Source organism: Xyrauchen texanus, chromosome 33 (genome assembly GCF_025860055.1).
Source record: "Xyrauchen texanus isolate HMW12.3.18 chromosome 33, RBS_HiC_50CHRs, whole genome shotgun sequence".
Lineage (NCBI taxonomy): Eukaryota > Metazoa > Chordata > Actinopteri > Cypriniformes > Catostomidae > Xyrauchen > Xyrauchen texanus.
This window is the reverse complement of record NC_068308.1, coordinates 15,535,456-15,551,463: the sequence shown is the minus strand read 5'-3', so window position 1 is coordinate 15,551,463 and position 16,008 is coordinate 15,535,456. Positions and strand designations below refer to the sequence as shown.

The window sequence follows — 16,008 nt, the reverse complement described above, 5'->3', positions numbered from 1 at the left end:
TAAAATTATTTTATGCTGAATTGTGTGAACAGGAACGCAAGAAGAATTGCTGTCATTTGTGATTTTGATTTTCTTTTAAATAATTTGCAGAATGTATGTATGGTTTTCTTTTTTTTTTTTCTATTGAGTTTTGTACATATTCAATGTACTTCTCGTCAATAAAATAATCTTCAAACCGTGTCCACAGGGTGGATTCTCCGCTACTGTTCTGCAGGAGCATGGCGTGCTCTCGAGCTCCAAAGTCTCGCGAGATAACACGAAATTCCAGCAGCAACTCTACGAGCTCGCGACCTCCCTCCAGTGGGAAAGCTCGAGCCCACAGCCGAGGGGAGAAAAAACAGACTCCCGTTAGCCCTGGGAAAACCTCTTAATCTGCGCGTTTATTCAAGCTCATGGAGCTATAACGTGCGCGTTCAGAAATGTGCGGTTCCGGCGGAGGCTAAAATGACAGGTTTAACGAACATTGGGATTTTTAAAGCTCCGCTATAGGAGCAGCAGGAGACGAGGCTTCATTAGCGAGCTAACTGACGCTAGCACAGTGAAGTGGGTGAAAACTTCAAGCCTGGGAGAAAATCTGCCATTAGGATTGAAAACCAGAATACCTCCCTCTCTCACCCGTCGTGTTTTCCCCCTCGACAGTGAGGTGTTTTGCATCACCTCACAGCCGGTCCAGCTTCATTGATCTAATCGCTTTGTTTACCGCTTGCACAATTCCAGCATTGATTCCCGCAGAAATGAGATTAGAGAGTCGCTTTGTGAGGGGAGGCCATGAACTCTGTAAGCACATCAGACAAAACACAGAGCAGGCCTGTTAAATAGAGATTTGTTTATATAAACTACTCCCGTTCGGCACCTATTGGACTTCTCTGGGTTTCGCAGGGCTCGGAAAAGAAGATTTGGGTCGGAGCTGCGGTTTTAGATCATGTTTTGCATGGTGAAGACAGGGTCAAGAATCGGATGAAAGACTGTCGTGGATTATTATCGCCTTCTTTTCATTTGTGGGATTTGAGATACGCACAATTAGAGGAATAAGATGTCTAGTGCAAAAGAAAACACTTGTAGGAAATTTCAAGCGAACATTTTCAACAAAAGCAAATGTCAGAACTGCTTCAAGCCTCGCGAGCTGCATCTGCTAACGGATCAGGATCTCAACCAGGTAAATGCTTTGTTTCTGGGTATTTTCACAACATTTAATTAGTTAACTTGTAGGTCATTTAGAAAAACGTATAATCTGGCGTCAAGAAGTGCCAGTGCTGTTTTAGTTGACAGTTGATCTTCATTACTTCATTGATTAGTTTAGCTATGAACACTGTGACCAGCCTTTTGCTAAATCAACAACTTCACCTGTTTTTGAAGGTTTTATCTGGTTAACATAAAACTAGTGTCATGATAGGGATTGTGACAAGGTGAAGGATAGTGTTTCACTGCTTGTTTGGTCAGTCATGCACAACCTTTCGTAAACGATAACACATGTGAATGGGCAAACCATGTTTCATAGATGGTTACAGTATATATTTGTGGTCTCAAGTGTTTATACTCTATCTATGTATTCTCTATAAATGCTGTTAACACTGTGGTAAATGTTTGTGTGATTGTTTTTTGTTTGGTGGCTGTCCACATATTAAAATATATGAATTGTATATATATTTAAAAGAAACTGAATTAAATGAAAATGGATTATATGCAGAATATTTTCTAAAAAGTCTGCTTTTAAGGCACGTCTTTTTCATGAAAAAGTTCTGAATTGTAGCCAATAGCCATTATTACTCTCAAAACATTTCAGATTTTTCCTCAAGTAATTCTTAGAGCTGCTGTTTCATTGCAGACTCAACACACACACACTTTAGTCTTTGTTGACTAATCACTTTTTTCAAAATTGCATCCATTTGCTAAAACCTTCCAGTTGAAGGTTTCTGAATTCTAAGAAGACATTATTTTTTTCTGCTTGAAGGCTTTAGAGGAAAATGTTGATTTATGCCAAGGTTCGTCACAACCACCATGTTTTTTAACCTTCTCAGGTTTACAGGTACTTTATGACTGTGCTTCTGGAATTTGGGTAATAATTTGCCATCACATCTCCACACATGTATTTCTTGTGTGTGTGGGTGGTTAACTCTTGTTGGAATAAGTTCTCGCCAATTTGATGATTTTTCCTCTTTCTGTTTGGTCGAATAAAGACACAAACACTGAACAAATTTCCCTGCTCTTGAAAGAGAATGAATGAGAGTTATAGTTTCAGACCATAAGGGCCTGTTGTGTTTTTAATTGGTCCCATACTCTCAGCCTGATGGGTTTTTTTTTTTAACAGGGCTTTAGATCAGTCAAGCTACGTCAGCATCCTCCAGCATGTGTGGGTTGTGGTTTGAGTGAGATTACCAGCAGTTAACCCTATCTCTGCCAGATTCATGAGTCATTTTATAGATTACGTCATTTACTAATCCTACTAGGATAACTCAGTGTTCATCATTCCCTCACGTCAAACCCTTTGCTGCAGTTTGTTGCTCCACTGATATTGTATTTTCTGAATTTAAGACTGAGCCCAGTTCTCCTCGGCTACAGAACAAAGTCAGTACTAATTGACTTTGTTTTGGTACCTCATTGCACCAGAATCAAATTATAATCTTTTAGAGCAAGTACATTTGCCAAGGTAATTATTATCAATTATTTTATTTGGGTAAAAAAAATGGAAGTTATTGCAGAGGCTCACTGAGTTATTTTGAGTTTGATTTTGTGAGTGTTCAAACTGAGGTGTCAGAGTCTCAGCATGGTGCCATTTGTTCACAATTGTGTTGAACACTGAACAGAACATCAAAAATAACATTGTTTCATCAGCTTTTTTTATTACATGGCAAACCAAAATGCCCCTAACCCTTAATAGGTTTAAATTAGATCTGTGAATCGATTAATCTTTTTCGATTAATTAATCAATCACAGTTTTTTGTGAGTAATCACTATAAATAATGGTTCATGGTACATTAAAACAAACATTAAAATATAGGCCTAATCATACATATATTTACTTTGTGCCAAAAACTTGCAATAAATTGGCTAGTCATCTTTTATTTTAATTATATATATATATATATATATATATATATATATATATATATATATATATATATATATATATGTATAAAAACGTTAAAATGTTCAGGGTTTTTTTTCTCCGATTAATTTCCGAGTTAATTAGACACATCTTTACAGGTGTAAGTCTGTGATACAATTATAGGTGTACATCCCATAAAATCAGCTGACATGCTGTCATTAAAAAGTTGGGCAAAATGTTCTAGTGTTTACTAGTGGTCTTTTTTAATGGTGCGATCATATACGCAGATTCAGTGTATATCAGTGTGACGAGGAGGCAGTGATGTAGCACTGCACTGAATCAGCTGATCAGTGGGAGAGAGATAAAGGAGTGGCCGGTGATGCCGGTTGGAGAGAGAGAGAGAGATATGCAGCTGCACAGCATGTTTGTTTATGTTGGTTTTAAGTTAAGTTTGACATTAAAACTTTGTTTACTGTTCAGCCGGTTCCCGCCTCCTCCTTGCCCATCCTTTTTGTGTTACAATCAGACTTTATTGGCAAGAGAAACTTCTCTGTACCAATGCATTATTAGACAGAATAATAGACTATACATACAGAATTAAATAATTTTTTATCTGAAGTTTAATTTGATGAATTTTAAAATCTCAAAACTATTATTTTCTCTGGCTGCCTTTCAGTCTCATGGTTTCTTTTTTGATGGTCAAGTGACCCACAACACACACGTTTCAGAGGGAAATATGGCTGCTAAGTGCAGCACTTAAACATGGTGACAAATGGATATTCAACAAATAAAAATGCTAAATAATTAACATCTTATTGCACTAAAGAAATAAGAGGCTCCAATAATGAACGGCAAAAAAACACTTATGTACATCCTGAACACAGAGTGACATGCTTCAATGTAAACATTGAACTTGAGAGCCTCAAGGCGATCCTTGCTGTGCAGTCAAAAGTGCAGAACTGCAAGACAATATTGCAAGAACATATCTAGTTCACGACATTGAGCAGTTTAACCTTTTTACTGCAACTATTTATTAAAGCAGTATCAGACAGATCTGCAAAAGACTTAATCTCTCCAAAGCACCTAAAACGCCCGACGTGTTTAGTCTTATATTGTTGATGCAACGCTGTGATGGCTGTTACAGCAGTGGTGCATAAATATACTAAAGCATTAAAGAGACGAAACTTCTTGCAGAGGGTTTTGCTGTGCTAACTTTTACTCACTTTTAAGCACAGCAAGCTATCATCACCCAAAAACGCTCTCCGAGAAGTTGCGTCTCCCATTAAAACCACTGAAACATTAATGTTAGTAGTCGACCACACTTATCGACTAGTCCAACAGCTGACTAGTCGATAAATGGGGTCGACTACAAACATTTGTCAACATTTGTCGATCATCGTAGCACATTTTTATCTTGCACTCTGTGAATTTCCATAAAAATACTTTAGTTTGTGTTCCTCCGAAGTAAGAAAGTCATACAAGTTTGAGACTGTATAATGGTGAGTAAATTATGAGAATAATAATTTTTGGGGTTATATTCCTTTAATATTCGCAATTATAATATCATGGGAAATTATCGACAAATAGAATTTTTGTCACAACCATGCAACCCTAGTATATGCACATACACACAAAATATACACAACTTGGTTATCTTATCTGTTCCTCTGCATAAGTCTCAGTGTAAGTGAACTGTTACAATCCACGTTGGACATTTGAGCCAAACTACCCCTTTGAGATGTTGGCAGCACACAGTCATTTACTTACCCAGGGGGTAAAAAGGCTTTCAAAGTACTGTAATTTTCACAGACTTATTCCTTTAAAGTATGCTCCCGATTCCTCTCAAGGCCTTCCAAAGGGAGCTCTCTGGAACTGAGATGACCTTAAATGGGATTTGGCTTTTATTAGCATCTACAAGACCAAATTTCTTTTGAATGCAAGAATGTTCAAAGTGCAGAGGAGGAGCTCAGAATTTAGATTTAAGAATATAAATCCAGCTACCTACTGATTATATATTTATAGATTTTCTGATGCATCACATTCTTCAGTTGAATGATCTCAATATCGATTATTAAAAGCCTAAGGTCGATCTTTTACTATATGCGCAACTCTCTACAATCATTTGTATATGAGACCATATTTCCATATGAGACAAAAATTGTTTGTGATTAATCGCTGGCTGGTAAATGTTCAGATTTGTCTCACCGGTGATCAAGTAGTATAGCGGCGAAAATGTTCAGCATCCTTTCACTCCGTCTTGAGAGTAAAAGTTTAGTTTGACTGTTTCTTGTGTTTCCAAAGACAAGATCCATCTAATGTGTTTGCCATTAAATCATGTCTCTTTTATTACCCTTTCTGTTCTTAACAGTCAATTGTTGATCAAAAACAAAGATTTCATTTTAATCACAAATAGCATGGATGAGGAAAAGAAGCCATTCGAGTCCTCTCTGTTTATAATGATCTCTACAGATGCTCGTAACCAAACGGCCGGGTTTCTTAAAGAGACAGTACTTATTTTTAGCACCTGTTCTTCAAATCAATGTAAATAATTGTAAGTAGGGCTGCAAGTAACGATTAATTTGATAACTGATTAATCTAACGATTATTCGGCTATTCGCCTATTATTGCAATGATTAATCATTAGCACTTAACTGATTATTCAGCCTGTGCCTTGACTTAAAAGGTTGTATTAAACATGCTTACTAACAATAAAGATGACAAAATAAAATTTAAAAAATACCTATAAATGACATTCACTGAATTAAAGGAAAAAAAACTTTTTATTAAGTTTAATTGAGCAAAGAAATTTACTGCAAAAAATCCTTTTGTTATCAAGTTTTTTTTCTCTTGTTTTCCATTTAAAATGGTCTAAAAAACAAAATATTTTTACTTGAGAAGCAACATGTAAGATATTTAGACTTGCTTTAAGATAATGTATCTTAAGTGTATTTTTTCACTTGGTTTTACTTCTGTGAGTGCAGTAAATATACTTCTATTCAAGATCTATTCTCTAAAAGCAAGTATAAATATCTTTTATGCTGCTTCTCATGTGAATGCATCTTTTTTTGGGGGGGCTTTTTAGTGGTGTGAAGACTACCTCACCTTTCTGTTCACTTCAATCCATCTTTAACTCACTAAAAAACAATCTCCTTCTTATTAATAAAGCTGCGTATTGCCAATTTTCTTCACGATAAGAAATACACAGTGACATATATTATGATTCAATAAGTCACGAGACATCACGTTATAATCTAGCTGCATTAAGCATGTGCGCTCGAGGGACAAGCGTCCCCATGTCAGAGTGTGACTCAGCCGGGTGCAGTTTCAATCTCTCCCCCTTAGATCGAGAGATTCACGCAACTCATAGAAGAGGCACTGACCATGCAGAGAAATGTCAGTTTCGGAGTTAGTAGACATTTACATGATCTGCTGCTGTATTATTTGAATTTTAATAAAGCTATAACACATTAAATATAACTGCATTTAAGATGTAATGCCTGGGTGTTTCCTTTAAAGAGCTCTGGCTCTACTAATTCCACAACGACTAATTATTATTATTATTTTTTTATAATTCCCTCATAATTTGCAATCTACATCACCTGAATCTGTTTGGAAAGTTTAGAGTTTATCTGAGCTTTGTAATTCTTCCTCTCCTCAATCTTGAGCGAGCTGCAGTGCTGCTCTCGTGCACCATCATTACAGTTTAATGTGATCTCATGTTATGTTAAATGAGATCAAACATCTATTCGACATCGAACATTTTTGTAGACAATTTGTTGTTGTCAACGTTGTCGATAATGTAATTTACTCGTGTCAGCCCTACTTTTAAGAAGTTAAAATTATGCATTAAATGATAATTATGCAACAACAACAAAAAAAAAAAAATATATATATATATATATATATATATATATATATATATATATATATATATATATATATATATATAAATATGCAATATAATATAAATTTTATTGATGGAATACATGGATTTGTAAATTTTTAAAAAGATCAAATGTTCCACAACTATTAAAAATAAAATACAAATTGTAAAATTACTATTTTCACAATGAAGCCTACCTAGTTAGAAGGTGCTCTGTATAATTAACAGCATTAGCTCATAAAGAATTTCTTTTGTAAGAAAAATGGATATTATTGCTGAAATATAACGTATTTTCCAGAATATACATTGCGTTTTTTTTTTTTTCATCATCTGAAAGGTCTTGTGACATAATTTATACATAACTAATGTTGGCCGGTTAAGTGCACGCACACCACAACAGATAAAAACTTCAGTCATAGAGACCGTAGATGCATTTAAAAGTTGCCCATTCAGAGTATTTTGCCTTTAAATAGTACTTAATGCAACCAGTTTAAATATTCTGTCATCGTTACATTATTGCCATAACAAACTCTAGACCGCTGACAAACACAACACCTCCCATCATGCCCACAAAATGATGTTTCATCACACTGAATGAAAACTTTCAGCCAGTAAACTGGATAATGAATGCATAACATAAAGGATTGCAAATATCAGAAATATCCACAGATTAATGAATAAATAGAATACATCAGGCATATTGTTTTACTCAGACTAAAAGCTGTTTAATTGTGCAAAGCATAGTTACAACAGATATGGCTTATTTGTCTATTTTTTTCATGAACCATAGACAGAATATGAAGAAATGTTACACACGATTACTTAAAGCAAATTCTCCTGTTTAAAACAAGGCCAAATACTGCATGATACGATGTGTAGATGCTGAGATCTTTTCTTTACGGAGAGCGTCTGACATGCTTCTAAATGACTGAAGCGAATTCAAGACTCCAGGTCATAATTCCTGCCAAATACTAGGGATGGGTATATCGACTTTTTAAGGTATAGCAATATCTTTTCAAATGAGGTATAGGATGCGATAATACCGTTTATATTGATAAAGTTTGATGTTGCGTTACATAACCTGTTTCTTCCATAAAGCTGAACCGTGTTTGCATCTCTTCTCTCTCACACTCTCTGCCCAACCTCACCCCCACTGTCTTTCTGCGTCTTCGTCTGTGCGCAAACCCGGCCCCACTATCCCTCTAAATGTTCGTCTGTGTGCAAACCCGGCCCCACTCTCCTTCTAAATGTTCGTCTGTGTGCAAACCCGGCCCCACTCTCCCTCTAAATGTTCGTCTGTGTGCAAACCCGGCCCCACTCTCCCTCTAAATGTTCGTCTGTGTGCAAACCCGGCCCCACTCTCCCTCTAAATGTTCGTCTGTGTGCAAACCCGGCCCCACGTTTTTTATTTACTTTTTTGCATTTGGTCTCACCAACAAGGTAACAACTTAGCATGAAATCAACACTCAACAGACACAATCCACCACTGTACCGTCGTCTGCTGAGCTGCAAAAAGATGCTCTGATGCTTACCTTTCAATCTGTTACGTTACTGACCGTACTGACAAACTATAACTGGCTAACATAGCAAACAGATGTGATAAACATGAGTGACTTGGTTGTCAGGGACAGGGTTAACGTTATATTAGTTATATTGAAAAGTGAAAATCATGGGGTCATTTTTTATTAACTTTCCAGTATGTATTTCACAAAGGACAAGCACATCACAATGCTTAATGTTGAGCCCTGCATGTCATCTGTAGAGATTGCCATAAATTCATCCAAAAGTGAAAGCACTTCAGATCTCTTCCACCATTTACAATGGCACCATAAACTGCAGTATGTTTTAAACTTTGTGCTGCTGCTGCAACCCTGGCCACAAAGCCTTTTGCAGCCTGAAAAGTCTTCTGCCCCTAAACAAAGTGCGTTGCAAGCTTCATTTATCATCTCACATGTGGCTTTGTCTTACAACTAAACAATAAGTTCCCTTCTTTGAAAATAATGCAATATATACTGTGTATCGCCATTCAACCTAAAAACACAGAGATATGATTTTTGTTCCATATCACCCAGTCCTACCACATACGTTATCTGTCAGTGCAACTTTTTTTTTATTGTATTTTTTATTTTCTCCCCAATTTGGAATGCCCAATTCCCAATGCGCTCAAAGTCCTCATGGTGGTGTAGTGACTCAATGCGGGTGGTGGAGGACGAATCTCAGTTGCCTTCACGTCTGAGACCATCGATCCACGCATCTTATCATGCTGCTTTTTGAGCGCGTTACCGTGGAGACGTAGCACGTGTGGAGGCCCATGCTATTCTCCATGGCATCCACGCACAACTCGCCACACACCCCACCGAGAGCGAGAACCACACATTATAGTGACCACGCGGAAGTTACCACATGTGACTCTACCCTCTCTAGCTAAGGGGCAATTTGGTTGCATAGAAGACCTGGCTGAAGTCACTTAGCCTGCCCTGGATTCAAACTCGCGACTCCAGGGGTGTAGTCAGTGTTAATACTCGCTGAGCTACCCAGGCCCCCTCTGTCAGTGCAACTTATACAGGTGTGAGATTTGTTCTCTTAACAATGCGATTTTGACCCGGTGTGACTTTATTTCTGGAAAAAGCAGTATATAAATCAAAATCGGAATCAAATCGAGAGCTTGTGTATCAGAACCAAATCATGAATATCAATATCCAGCCCTACTACTGATATCCCATATAGGAAGCAACAGGAAGTCATACATAAATCATGCTGTTGTCTTTTATTTTGAGTTCCATCCCACATTATAAAAATGGAGTGTTGCTTAAATCATCCCAGTGTGATTCTCATGTAGAAGGAGTTCTGCTTTGACAGGGACAGGGAGGGACGGGGTCTTGTGAAAGGAAGTGCGTGTTGGGAAAGTGGAGCAGTTTCCCAAAGGTCGCTCCTACTTCTGAAGCAGCGGTTGGGCTGGTGGGCTGCAGGCAGGGGGGGGTAGAAGTTCAGATTGAGTGCATCCAGAGGTGAGGGGGATGCAGGGATAAAGTGGACCTCAGGGACCTGCCCGCCCTCAGGCTTCAGCCTGGGAGGAAATTGGAAGTTTAACCTGATGCTGACGGTAGGGCTGTAGGGATAGGCGCAAAGCTGGAGAGAGGAAGCAGGCCTTCAATGTGTGGAGGAAAACACAGGGGTGTGCCGCTGCTCTTTTGGCTCCATGGCTCACTAGCGTTGCATGCTATACTCACAGCTGTGTTTTGTAGTGCTTCAACCCCCTCCTCTTTGACAGAGGAAAAAGGCTAAATTTGCTCACCAGGTTTTCTCTGTTGATTTGCAGACATATTTATGATTGGATAAGTGTACATCAGCAAGGCAGAGCTCCAGCCTAAAAAATGACTACAGAGCCTTTGGCTCCTAAAATGAAACATCATATAAAGGGTTAAAAATGTTTTAAGTCTCTCTCTTTTCCTTACTACTACACAGACATAGATACTACAAGACTCAAAATTAAATAAAAAATCCCAATAACCAGAAAAAAATAAGATTTGTTTTAAAACGTGGGACTTTTAATTATAAACAAGCCTGAAAAACAACTGGCACTCTTATTTTCAAATGTCTGCCCTCCCAGCTGCTCACACAAATAGATAAGGGAAGCAAAATACTGTGTATTGCAATGTAAACACACTAAAGTCGGCAGATGTTTGTTTAGTTTTTTTTACATTTTGTAACATTTTAGTACACCATTTATTAGGCTAATTCATCATCATTAGTGAATATGTATCTTCATAATGTGTCCGACATTATGGCTCATGCGGTGTTTGTTGTTGCATGGAGCGAGATCATCTCAATTGAAAGGTTAAAAAGCAGCAGAAGACACTCTGGCGTGCGCTCTAAAGATGTAATTGAGCAACTCACAAGATAATATCTAACGAACTGCATGCAAACAGGGCTTTGATATGACCACACACAAAGTGGTTTCCCCACAATTAATGTCGTAAATATTTTTTTTTTTTTACCATTAACCGTTTAGTGGCAGTCTGGAGCCCTGCAAGGTCTTTTCTGGTGTTTTGGTTTTGTGATGATGTTTTGCCTGGCCACTATGGTTTTGTTCACACAGAAACAAAATAAGATTTTCATGATCAAATCTACTCTTTAGAAATGACTGTCCGTACTGTAATCCTTACAGCTTAATGTAATATTGTACAATTTGTATGATTTTACATATGGATTGTGTCCCAAATAGGAAGGCATTTAGCGTAATTTATTAGTTTGAGAATGGGACTACACACTGGATGCGCTGTGTTTTGTGCTGAAGATTCAGAAGGGAGCAGCACTGCAAGAAACACTGCAGAGTATTTTAGTATGGTGTTCAATCTGCATTGGTGGAAAATGGCATGTTCGTGAACCGTTAAAGGAACCGAAAGTCATGAAAATAATAAGGTTCCGGTATTTTTTTTGTTGGAGAAAATGGAATCCTTTCTAAACAAAAACTAGTTCTCATTGACAACCCTATTTAGGTCTCATTGTCCACACTGTCATCCACATTTTATGTTGTTACATACGTGTACGTGTTGTGTCCCAAATAATAAAAAACTATGTTGATCTTCTGCTTAGATAAAAAAATCAGCCGCTAAAAAAAAGATTATTTTTATTTAAATCCACATGGGCTGCACAATTAATTAAAGTGATTACGATTATGACTGCTACAACTGAAGAAACGTCACTCGAAAAGAAGCTGTAGAACAAGTTTGGATGCATTGCACGTTGCGCTGCTCGATTGCAATGTAAATGGTTCAGGGCTCAACGCTAAGGATTTTTTCTACTGGCCCAGTCGGGCCAGTGCTTCGGATTTATACTGGCCCTGGCAAAAATGATAAATAGCTGTTTTTACCATCATGGCTTTAAAAATGTGTCCGAAGATAATTATTTTTACATATATTATGTTATAAAGACAATGTACCCCCAAACTGAATCAGACTTATAATTTGCAAGATATGCTTTATGTATTATGTAATCCCATACAAGCACTTTACAGATATAAATACATCATATTAACAGCAGTCCTGCAATTTAAACATGTGCAACAGAAGAGTTATGTTGTGCAAATGATGGGTTTTCGGTCACGCTAACATTTCGGACATTTAGTCAATCATTTAGGATCAAAGATTTAGAGATGTGATGTCTTGACGGAATGTAATAAACATATGAATCCCTGAGAAGAGACTTGCTACCAAATCGGTTGTGACATGTAATATACATAGGTGAAATATAAGGCCTAATCTGTGAATTAATAATATGTATATAACATGAAATCAGACAACCTAAAGACCAACACAGCCTGATGCACAAAGCACAAAAACAGAAATACCTGTATGGTCCAGAAATGAGACATGTAACAGATGTTTTATGAGGATGATATGAAGTAGACTGTTTTGGATATTCATCTTCACGCTGCTCCTGAACAGCTCTGATAATAATATCCTAATAGCCATTGTGATCTTGCTGCTTTTCATATCAAACGCCATTATCATGTCAAATGAATGATTACGTTTTGAAACATTACCTAATTAAATGTATACTTACATTTTGGATATTGAGCAGCTCGTGATTTCCAGACACGTGTATAACTGGGGTTTAACAAAGTTTATTACGTCTCATTCGGCACTTGGTCTCTAAAGGCAAATTAATGAGAGAAAATGTGCTGCTTTTTTATTTTTACAGAATAAAACTAGTGCTCTGTCTAGAGGTCGACCGATATTGGTTTTTTCAGGCCGATGCCGATCTTTTGAAATCCGGGTCGGCCGATGGCCGATTACTGCTGCCGATTTATTTTGGCCGATATTTGGCCGATATGTGCTTGTTTTTAACCTCTTATTTGAACCTTTTATTTGAAAGATAAAATGTAACACAAATAATTACTTAAGATAGACAACATTTCTCAACAAATACATTTATTGAACACTTGACCAATCTGCACTTGTACACTTAAGATTAAAAATGTATAATGTAAAAACATATTGTATAAATAATGTATAACAAATATATTAAATAAACAAAGCAGGTGTTACGTAACTGCTCCGAGACACGAAGGTTGAGATCCAAATGCAGCTTTAATTAAGGGGCAATCCAGACACGTAATCCAATATTCAGAGCATCCAAGAGAAGCACAGGCATAACTATTGATGGGTATCGTTAAGGTTTTAATGGTATTACTATCTTACCGATACTGCTTATCGATCCGGTACTTCAACGGTATTCTTAACGTTCTTTTGTTCTATATATATATGTATATATATATATATATATATATATATGTATATTTTACAAATATAAACGTTATATAGGCACAGTGATTTAATTTCAGGAAGGTCTACTAACATTACTGTTCAGGTGTGGTCTAAAAAGAAATCTAATAAAGTAATCAATTGTAAAATAACACTGCATAATTTATCATAGATAGATTAATGCTTATTAATGCAGAAGTTATTCATTCAAGAGCTGTAAGTGATTTTCTCTTTGCCTTTTGTTGTTTGATTCGCAGTAATGGCTCAATCGTCACATGTTTAATAGACAGCTTCCCCTTTAAGACCGAGTTCAGATCTAATAGGCTCCTGTTGCAGCATATTTTCTCCCCAACTATTTCCATAACTACGTCCATTTAAGACATTAACTGTGTTTAAGTGAATCTCCAAGCCGGTCGTTTTGACATATTTTTGTGTATAGTTGATCGTTTAGACGCATGAAACCCAAAGTAGCCTATAGTTTGCTTGTCTCTTTGCGGTGTGTTTCGGAGCACGCGACGCCTTGGGAACGGTATCTCTTGCGCTCTTTTTATTATTAAACGCGTCCCGCAATTTAGCAACAGTAGCATTTTACAACAATCACCGATCGTGCTGATTCTGACGTTAAGTTTGAGTTTTAGGGAGAAATGTCAGTGCACCGCTGTGACTGGAAGGAAGTTGTGCTAGACAGAATGCGACTTATGTATAAATATTCTTTTTATAATCTTTGGAAGGCGAAATATAAAATAAAATCAGACTAATAATCACAGATCTAAACCAGGCTATGTTTGAATGTTTAGTTCTATCACTCATTAAGCTGGGCTCGTTTTGTGCTCGCTGTAGCACCGCGTGAGCGAGTTCTCTCTCTCTCTCTCTCTCTCTCTCACTGCGAATAGCTAAATTGCATCACAGACAAATGGTTTCATATTATTATACATAGAAATGGCTGGCGAGATAAAATAACTTTCTTTTTATAGCAATAAAGAATGTATTTTCTTAATTTCTCTAGTACCGACAGCAGAACCGATAACGTCCGAGCTTACCAAAGCCAGTCCTTCAATAGCCTATAGTGCGTTGGTATATTTTTATTACTTATTTATCTGCATTGAGTGACAACCCTCTCAAATATAAGACACACAAACAGAACAAATAAAAGTCTCAGATTCACTGTCTGTAATTGCAAAATTATTGCTTCCTTATTGTGACATGATAGCAACCCTTCAGCTGTGATAATGCAACTTCAACTACGCTATCAATATCCAAAGTAGCCGAACGTCATGTCAACTATCGCGTTTGTCACGTTTTTTTCTTGAAGTTGGCAGTAACATATCAAAAGTTTTTAATTAATTCTAAAGAAGTTATACAAATTTAACCCTTACTGTTTTCTCCAAGGAACTTAGCTCCTTCCTTAGGCACTGGATGAGGTCTGCTCACTCTGCTGGAAAATGTCTCTAGGGGCAGCGTGCGTCAAACACGTGTTCCACAACAACACTAGGCTGCCCACAGATGCGCCTGCCTAATAATCGGCTTGATATGCGTGGATATTGGCCGATGCCGATTATGTAAAAAATGCAAAAAATCGGTCGATTAATCGGCTGGCCGATTAATCGGTCGACCTCTAGCTCTGTCCCATCACGAGAGCACACGCATGTTAAACAGTCTTTGCGGCATGGAGAGACATTAATTTTGAGTCCTATAGTATGAAACTGTTGATTTTTTTTGTGTTCCTATGTGTGGATTACTGCTTTTCTAGGATGACCATATTCTGGTTTTCCAAAAAAGAGGACACCTGCCGATGGTTGGGGTGGGGTGGATTAATAGGGTTCAAAACAGTGTTACTGTGAATGCAAAGTTTAATACAGTGAAAAAGACAGTCTATTAGCATAACATAAATAAATATATTAATACACATTTTCAACATTCTTTTGAATGTCCATGTACTAAAATACAATATTTGATGCCAAAAGTGGACCTTCATTTACTATTATTTTGAATGGCCATGGAAAATTGAAGCAATGTGATAACAATTTTACCTGGTCGTAAAAAGTAGTCTGTTAATTTACCTGATGAACTTTCACCTTTTGCTGACCCGTTATGCTTCGCAGAGCTAATGTGTACTTCTAAATAACTTGCACATTAATTAGCAACTAGGGTTGCAACGGTATGAGATTTTTATGGTACGATAACATCTCAGAAAATATCATGGTTTTCACATTTATTATTATCAGTTACAATGACCTTTAAAGGAGTGAAAACAGAACTTTTATTTATTTTTATTTATTTTTTTGGTTGAACATATGCTTTATTATATCTGAAACTTGAAACCATTTTTTTTTTTATGGAAGTATGTGTAAAAAAGTATACCTTTTGAAAATAGATAGAATAAATAAGCTACATAATTATAATAATAAACCGAATTCTAAACATGATAAAAAAAATTGCATGTAACTATAACATGTTATATATAACAAAAGCATATTAGTTTACATGTTAGTATAGCATGTTAAATTAACTACTAAATGAAAAATAACATCAGCTGTGTGAGCTTTTAAAGTAATGTCCTATGATTATTAATATACATATACTGTAGGTGCACAACAGCACAGCCAGACTGCTCCTGTCTGTACCTTTAACTCAGTGGTTCTCAACTGGTTTTGCTTCAGGACCCAAATTTTACATTAGAAATCAAGTGGCGACCCACTAATGTAAAAACATAACCTGTATTTAATGTATCCTGGGTCACCTTTCCTTTTATGTTTTATAGTTTTGTTCATGGTTTTCCAGTGCAAGGACTTGCTTCAATTGACATTATTTTT

The 16,008-nt window shown here is 36.8% G+C and overlaps 1 protein-coding gene across 2 annotated transcripts in view; it reads left to right on the top strand.

Annotated features, from left to right (window-relative positions):
* Positions 1 to 315: 315 nt before the first annotated feature.
* Positions 316 to 16,008, top strand: part of mprip (myosin phosphatase Rho interacting protein) — an 81,902-nt gene continuing 66,209 nt past the window's right edge. For both annotated transcript variants that reach the window (XM_052102694.1, XM_052102693.1), the window contains exon 1: positions 316 to 1,156. In XM_052102694.1, the coding sequence (XP_051958654.1) occupies positions 1,034 to 1,156 (123 nt within the window). In that variant the 5' untranslated portion in view covers positions 316 to 1,033. The remainder of the gene's footprint in view (positions 1,157 to 16,008) is intronic.